Below are 8,864 nucleotides of genomic sequence, written 5' to 3' on the forward strand. Positions count from 1 at the left end.
TGTGTGTATGTGTGTGTTAGTTGCCCAATTGTGTTCGACTCTTTGCAACCCCATAGAACCCGCCAGGCTCCTCTGTCCATGGAATTCTCCAGGCAGGAATACTGGAATGGGTTGCTGTTCCCTTCTCAAGGGGATCTTCCTTACCTAGGGATTGAACCTGGGTCTCCTGCATTGTAGGCAGATTCTTTACCATCTAAGCCACCACAGAAGTATGAATATGATAAATTACACTGAAATTCTGAGCTCAAATTAAAAGTCTGGCTACAAAGATAAAGAATCTTATTCTTGTCATATCCCAAGGAGTCTCTATCATCATTCAAGTATAGCTGATGTTCATGGGTTAAACCAAACAAAAGCTTTTGCACATAATGGTGAGAAAGCTTTGTAAAGGTATTATATTTTCTGGGACAATCCTGATTTGAAACATTTTGTCCTGTTGTTCTTGTAAGAACACTGCTGCTGCTGCTAAGTCGCTTCAGTCATGTCCGACTCTGTGCGACCCCATGGACTGCAGCCCTCCAGGCTCCTCGATCCATGGATTTTCCAGGCAAGAGTACTGGAGTGGGGTGCCATTGCCTTCTCCGTGTAAGAACACTAGTACTAATCAACTCCTAGGCCTGATGTTTTCTTCAGCACATCTGCTAACTACACACAGCAGGGTAAAATGTGTTTTATAAAACCCGCAACTACATAGAACCATGATGTTCATAACTCTAACAAGTGAGACAGAGCTCAAAACCGTATCATATTGTTTGTTCTCTGTATATACAATAACAGTAATATTTAAGTAGGTTTACAAAACAGGCAAAAAAAAAATGATGTTCAAGTGCACAGTACTATAGAATCATTATTTCCTTTGTGGTCTCTGGGTTTAAAATCAATGCGATTTTTAAATCCTAACATATAGAAGTAGTTCTGAATACCACATGAAAAATAAAGTTAAATGCCAATAATATTCAAGTAAATCTCAGTGAATAAAGAACTAAAGGCTTTATTATTTATATTAAAGAATTACACAATCAATAGAAAAGTACTTTATATAATTTAAGTATTTAAAGTGATAAGAAAAGACCCCAAACCTTTGATACATGTTGGTTTGTTAACAGTTGCTTTTGATCCTAATCCTAACTGTCCCCAGTTGTTACTGCCAAACATGAAAAGCTTATTATTTCCTGGTGGGAAAGAAACAGAAATAATAAACTGAAGCATCTTCAACATAATGTGAGATGAAGTCATCAAAAAACAATAAAAAAGCTATACTTAAACAATGTTATCGGTTTTACAGGTTACCTTGCCCATCTACCTATAGCTACATTCTGTTAGTTGTGAAGAGTTTCTAAGATTATACAGTAACAGTTTTTTGATGTTATGAATATATTCAAATAGATTTATTCTAAGAAAGCAATATGCATAGAAAATCAGGTGTCAGTATACTAAGGGAACTTAAAAGTCTTCCCTGATAAATCAATTTGTCAAGAATTCTCTGGCAAAGTAAAAAAAAATAAAAACATTCACTTTCTGTATATCTTCAATATGTTTTGAACAACACATATACAATACTTAGGATTCTCCAAGTATTACTATATTCATTTAAGATTTTAACACTAACCTGTAGTAATAGCAGTATGTTCATCTCCACATGAAAGAGATATAGGTATATCCCTTTTAAACCAGAATTTGCTGGGCATATTTTCAGCAAATTTAGTTTTTCCAAACGTAAACACAGCACCCGAATCTGCAAATAAATGAGACAAATATATGAGTTTTGATTTCACAAGTTTTATCGTTGCCTGTTAACTAAAATATTTTTCCAGTACTTTATCTGCTCCCCATGGCCTACATCCTCCTTCTTCCAACTTAACTCAGTTTAACTCCTCAGACTTCATTCTAGTTTTATTTACAAGATCTAATAAATGAAGTATATATTATCTGTTTACCGGTATAAAGTAAGAAATATACTGTCACAATGACTAAGGAGTCCTGCTGCCATTAGGTAGACCATCTACTCCTTGGAAATAAGCTGATACCCTCAATGCCCCACTCACACTGGTGAACGTCACATAGTCTAGCCTCTGACTGAAGGCTTTTCTCCACACACAGAAACAGGACAGTACTGAGTTTCATCAGTAACATCGTGAGGACGCAGGATGTTGAGATTTGGACATTCTTAAATGAAGTCACTAAATACTACCTGATAAGAGGAGTATTCACAAACTGGTTTACGCCAGTACCATTTTGGAGAGAGACCAAAAACTTCTATGAGATCCCAAAGCTATTAATATCTAAACACACACACACACACAAGGCAAGATTCAGCTTTTGAGGAAACCTCAAGGAGGATGACTACACACAAAGAAACTAAACAGGTATCAGAAAGACAGACATAGCAAACCTAAGTATTAATAAATACTAATGCTCAAGAGACTTGCTACTGTGGAAAAACCTTTTGAGAACTGTGAGGTGTGCAAGTTCAAACTGATAACGATAGATTTAGGAGGCCAGGTTTTAGAACAGGCTCTGAGTTTTTAATAGAATGAATAATTAAAACACTTTTGTCCTGCTCTGGCTCCCCAAGAAGGCTTCCCCTGGCTACCCTCACCCCAAGCCAGGGGCCAGAGGCTCTGTGCTGGCCTGGTGGCATCTTCTGTTAATCAATACTGTCATTTTGTTTAGTTTCTTGTATGTCTCACTACCTTGTGAACTCGAGGCAGGAACTGAATCATGTTTGAACCCAAGAGCCTGGCAGAAACGGAACGATTCTGCTCTATAGTGTTTTTTTTTTCAAACTGTTGGTCGTGACCCATACAAGTGAAAGTCGTTCAGTGGTGTCCAACTGTTTGCCGACCCTATGGACTATACAGTCCATGGGATTCTCCAAGCCAGAACACTGGAGTGGGTAGCCTTTCCCTTCTCCAGGGGATCTTCCCAAGAATGGAACCCAGGTCTCCTGCATTGCGGGCGGATTCTTTACCAGCTGAGCCACAAGGGAGGCCCAAGAATACTATCTTCCCAACCCCAGGAATCGAACCGGAGTCTCCTGCATTGCAGGCGGATTCTTTACCACTGAGTTATGAGGAGTGGATCAGCAAATCAACTCAGTGGGTCATAACGACCATTTAAAAAAAGTCAAGTATTACAGGAAAAATCTGAGCACATCCCAAGTGGCTAGATTAAGTACTGCTTCGTGAAACGTCTATTTCTGCTACACAGAACGTACGTGGTACCCAGTTACAACGCTAAAGGTTATTTCTGGAGCTCAGGGGTAAAGTCTCAAAAAACCACTCGCTAATGGCTCCCTCCTTTCTCCAACTTGTCTCCCCATCCTCTTTTACCGCACGTCCCCCGGTCAGCCACTCTTTACTGCGTTCAATACACAACCGTGTTCTGAGGACCTCAAACGAAGTACTTTGGGAGGTGAAAACTGCCCCTGCCTTCGAGAAACTCATCGAAAACTTATTTAAAAAGAATTAGAAGAAGAAAGACCGGCACCCCCGTTCCCCGTAGTTCCCCTCCTCTCCCTCCTTTCTTTCTCCTCTCAGTCAACCGCAAGGGTGCGGCCAGACTCTGACCATAGTCGGGTGGCTGCGGCCCAGACCTGTCCCCCGACGGGGCCGGCCCAGAGGCGGGGCCTGGCCGTCCGCCCGCCTGCTGAGCCTCCCTCCCGGCCCGCCGCCACCGCCGCGGGCGCCACTCACCGGGCACCATCTTATCGGGTTCCCCCATGGTAATAGCGCTATGGAAAGCCTGCTCCTCGGCCAGAAAGTCGGCGGCGTCGACTCGGCTGGGCCTAAGGCAGTGCCTCAGCTCCGAAGCGGGCGCCGAGAGCCCCTTGGACCCCCATAGCCACTCTCGGGGCATCCGCTACTCCCGCGTTCCCGGAAGTCAACAAACGGCCGCTAGGGGCAACGGGGGCGGAGCGTTATGGCGCGAGGAGAGTGGGAGCCGGGGGGAGGGGAGGGCGGGCAGCCAGCGCGGCGCAGGCGCAGACACAGTGGACGGTTAAGGTAGAGGCCGCGCGCCCTCTGGTGGCCGGAGCGGAGGTGTGGTCGCACCGCGCGGTAATCTCCTGGAGAGATAGTGACCAGCGTCACAAATGTCACACCCCGTCTCAAGCTACGTGACACAGGCAAATGTCAACACACAGCTGTGTTAATACTAGTACCTGTGACCATGTATAACTAAATGAGATAAGCACTATGCCCAACATCCTAAATCATATTTGTATCCCCGTCATCTAACCCCAAACCTGGTATATACTAGATGCTCATTAAATACATATTAGCTGAATGAGTCCTGCTACAGCCCTGCAAGCTGGTTAATGTTACCCCGTTTAGAGATGTGAAGTGGGAGAACTGGGGTCCAGTTTAGCTAGTCCTGCTGGTTATCTGAACACCTCCTCCACCCCACCCCCCTTCACACACACACACAGAAGGCTGAGGTTTCCTGAAATCTACAACTGACTTGAACTTGCACAAAGAGATTCACCCACACTAGAACACCACTATTCTAGTATTAGCCAGATATGTTAACATTTTTCTCCAGTATCTCCTGTGAAGGAGAAATGTTGCCAGTCGTATTAACAAACAAAGGATGGCCATCAAGCCATCAGGCACTTACCAGAGCCCCCAGTGGTAAGCCCTGAGGAAATTTAGGATGGAGACAAAGGAGCTGCCCAGAGCTAATCACCCCTCCACTGCAGCCACCCCCAAAGGTGCACCCTGAGGGGCCTCAGGATGGGGAAGAACAGGATATTGGCCCTAGAGAGCTAAGGTGCATATCAAAGGAATGATTTCCCTGAGTACAGACTCCTGCATCTACCCAAACATAGAAGAGAGCTAAATTTGTAAACGTGGGTTTCCCAGGTTGGCTCTAGTGGTAAAGAACCCACCTGCCAATGTGCAGGTTCCATCCCTGGGTAGGGAAGATCCCCCTGGAGGAGGAAATGGCAACCTGCTCCAGCATTCTTGCCTGGAGAATCCCATGGACAGAGAAGCCTGGTGGGTTACAGTCCATGGGGCTGCAGAGAGTCGGACATGACTGAGGGATTAAGCACACACACACATTAATTTGAGCTATTTAACAGTAAACTTTTGACTATCTGGTTTTTGTTATAAAACTCCTATATAATCCTGGCTCCTCCCTTACCTCTTTGGAACAGTCCCTCAGAGCTGAGAGGCTGTCTTCTGGGCTTAAGTCCTCAGGTTTGTCCACCAAATAAAGCCTAATTTTTAACTTTTAGGCATGAGCTCTAAAATCAGACAAAGTTGGATTCAAGGATCCTAGACTTCCTGTGTGTACTAGAGTGAGTACTGACTTTCTCAAGGAGTTTGCCTGAGTTTTCTAGAGTTTGTAGATTAGGAGGGGAGATTAAACTATCCAATATACAAATAATTGTTTACTTACAAAGCAAAGTGGGGGTTACTAAGAAAGTATTTAAACCAGGAGCACTGACCTGGAGTAAGAGGTTAAGAAAAACTTACCTGAAGAAAGGACACTGAATCTAAGAACTGAGGAAGGAGAATCTGGGAGGGGTGAGAGAGCTCCGGAGCAAAGAGTAAATTAGCTACAAAGATGTATAAGGAGCTTGGCTGTTTCCAGGAGCTCAAAGAGGTGACACTGGCCCATGGCAAACTGGCAGGATCTTGGGCCTGTTGCAAATCTGAGATTTTATCCTGAGGATAATGGGAAGCCACTGAGGGTTTGTAAACAGTGAATTGATGGAATCAGGTATATATATTCCTGCAGTCACCCTACCTGGCTGCTTTGTAGAATATAATTTGGAGCAGGGAGGAGGATTCGGAGCTATTGCAGAAATTTAGATACTTGTCATGCAGCCTTGAAATACAGCACATTGGCACCTGAGAGGAGCAGACAGGTTCAAAAATATTTTAAGAAGGAGAATCAACAGGAAATGGTGTCTGACTATTGACTCCTAGGCAGGCCAGGGGCTCTTACAGCAACAGCAAAAAAAGGGCCCAAAATTATTTTGGAAAGGATCTGATATTCTGTTTTAAAAGCATCAGAATAGTCCCTGTGGGAAAAGCAGAATTTAAAAGACCTACTTTAGTTATGATATGCTTTAGTTTGTTTTTTTATTTCAATATAGAGTTAAGCACATTTTTGTGCTGAACCCTCCCAAAAGGATTGATGCAACACTATTCCCAAGTTCCAACATAAGCAAATAGGTGGAGGATGGTACCATTTACTGAGATGGGGAACTCAGAGGATGGAGCAGGAGGGGTTGAAGTTAAGTAAGCAGAGGCTGTTCCCAGGTGGCTTAGTGGTAAAGAATCCACCTTCCGATGCAGGAGACACGGTTCGATCCCTGGGTTGGGAAGATCCCCTGGAGGAGGAAATGGGAACCCACTCCCATGGACAGAGGAGCCTGGCAGGTTATAATCCATGGGGCCACAAAAGAGTCGGACACAACTGAGGGACTGAACATGCACGCACTGAAGCAAACAGGAGAGAAGTTGATGGTCCAGCCTTTCCCACACTAAGACGTCAAAGTGGAAGCAGGCAACTGACCAGGCAATTGGTGAGCAGAAGCTCCAGGTGGAGTCACGCACTTGAGGGATGCCTGGGTCGACATAGTGATAGCAGCCTTAGCAAAGACTGCTAGGTGAAAGACTGAAAAGTGACTACAGGGTGAGAAGAAAAGAGAGGCTAAGATGAGTTGTGACAAAGGCTAAAATTTAATGACCCAGCACCCGATGATGAAGCTGCAAAGGAGACAGTGACCAGAGAGGAAGAGCCTACAGCATGAGGTTTCATCAGGAGGCTGTGGATAATCTTGTCACGTGATGCTGAGAAATGATGTAAGGTGAAAAGTGTCCACTGAATTTAGCCACACGGAGATCATCATCGGTGTTGAAAGTAGCTGTTTGGTAGAGCGATGGCAGAAGAATGGTATCGTAGTAGCTGGAGAGGGGGGACACTGAGGGAAGGAAGGGAGGGTGAACACTTTCAAGACAGGAGAGAGAGACGGGACAGGAGAGGAGGAAATGAGGTGGATGGCAGGCTTTTATGAAGCTTGGAGAGACCTGGGAATGCTGAGGGACAAATTGAACAGAAGTGGGGAAAACACAGATTTGGGAGAGTGAAGGGATAATCACTAATGGAAGGGAGGAAGAGACGGCATCCAGATCTCATGTGGAGGGACTGCCTTATTGAGAAGGAGACACTACTTCCAGCATAACAAGAGGAAAGGAAGAACACATCCTTCACAATATACTACAGCTACACATAAAGCTACCATCCCTTGGTGGCTCAGATGGTAAAGAATATGCCTGCAGTGCAGGAGACCCAGGTTCAATCCCTGGGTCTGGAAGATCCCCTGGCAAAAGGAATGGCAACCCACTCCAGTATTCTTGCCTGATTTGGGCTTCTCAGGTGGCTCAGTGTTAACGAATCCACTTGCAATGCAGGAGACATGGGTTTGATCCCTGGGGCAGGAAGATCCCCTGAAAAATGAAATGGCAACCCACTCCAGTATTCTTGCCTGAGAAATCTTGTGGACAGAGGAGCCTGGTGGGCTATAGTCCATGGGGATGCAAAAGAGACATGATTTAGCAGCTAAACAATAACAGCCCATTATATCCATATCTACACAGCAATGATATCAAATACTATTGATACATATGATATAGATATCTCTCATATAGGATAATACTATGGTCTATCTCAGAAAGTTGTTATGGGGTACCGGGTAGTACTTACTGCTTGGTGTCTGGCATAGAGTAACATGCAACAGTATTAATAAGGCAGTCTGCTATGCTCTCACTGCATCAGTCAGTGTAACCCAGGCTATGCTGCAGTGCGACCACCACCCACATCTCAGTGGCTTAACACAAACAAAAAAGTTTCGCCTTCTTACCACCCATTGGCCAGATCCCGTATTCTGTGCTCCTGAACACTGCATGGTGGTGGGGAACTGTGGGAGCACTTCTGACATTGAATGAATAGGAAATACCTCTGCCACATCCCTGTAGCAAGATGTTTCCAACCTGTGGAGTCACCTGCTTCATGTTGCAGAAGGCAAGGAGTTTGAAAGTAAAATTTCATGACTCCCCACTGCAGTCATGTGCTCTTTGGTGCCCCCTTCATACATGGCCAACCACTCATACGTGCTGTGCTATGCTGTGCTTAGTTGCTCAGTCATGTCTGACTCTGTGACCCCATGGACTGTAGCCCGCCAGGCTCCTCTGTCCATGGGGATTTTCCAAGCCAGAATACTGGAGTGGTTGCAATGCCCTTCTCCAGGGGATCTTCCCAACTCAGGGATCGAACCCAGGTCTCCTGCATTGTAGGCAGATTCTTCACTGTCTGAGCCACCAGGGAAGCCCAAGAATACTGGAGTGGGTAGCCTATCCCTTCTCCAGGGGAATTTCCTGACCCAGGAATCAAACCAGGTCTCCTGCATTGCAGGCAGATTCTTTATCAGCTGAGCTACCTGGAAAGCCCAACCACTCATATGCTCCTTAGCAAATCACGCTGATATACACACATCATCACACATCTGATAATATGTACAACTCTTGGCAAATTCCCCTGTTAATTCTTGCTGTGACTCATTTCTGGAGCATTTTGTGTCAACTAAAAATAGACACATTTATGAACAAGGAAGACATTTGATGGATTATATATCCTAACTAGTTCCTTCCTTGACAGCATTCAACAAAACTTCCAAAGCCTGCATTTTAAATGTTATCACAACTTGGCTACTATCACTGCTTATTTCTCTCTTTGGAATCAGATAAACAGGTGTGTCTCCACTTTGAGAACCTCACTATGAAATCCCATAAACATGTGAATTTACAAATCAGATTCTAACAGCTTCTTTGATTTCTGAAATTTTGTAGTGT

The 8,864-nt window shown here is 44.7% G+C and overlaps 1 protein-coding gene across 3 annotated transcripts in view; it reads right to left on the reverse strand.

Annotated features, from left to right (window-relative positions):
* RPGR (retinitis pigmentosa GTPase regulator) overlaps positions 1-3,949 on the reverse strand; it is a 74,738-nt gene extending 70,789 nt beyond the window's left edge. For all 3 annotated transcript variants that reach the window (XM_027533846.1, XM_027533847.1, XM_027533845.1), the window contains exons 1-3: positions 3,696-3,949; positions 1,610-1,735; positions 1,080-1,172 (exon numbers count right to left, since the gene is read on the reverse strand). In XM_027533846.1, coding sequence (XP_027389647.1) covers positions 1,080-1,172; positions 1,610-1,735; positions 3,696-3,858 — 382 coding nt within the window. In that variant the 5' untranslated portion in view covers positions 3,859-3,949. The remainder of the gene's footprint in view (positions 1-1,079; positions 1,173-1,609; positions 1,736-3,695) is intronic.
* Between the last annotated feature and the right edge of the window lie 4,915 nt (positions 3,950-8,864).

Source organism: Bos indicus x Bos taurus, chromosome X, assembly GCF_003369695.1.
Source record: "Bos indicus x Bos taurus breed Angus x Brahman F1 hybrid chromosome X, Bos_hybrid_MaternalHap_v2.0, whole genome shotgun sequence".
Taxonomy (NCBI): domain Eukaryota; kingdom Metazoa; phylum Chordata; class Mammalia; order Artiodactyla; family Bovidae; genus Bos; species Bos indicus x Bos taurus.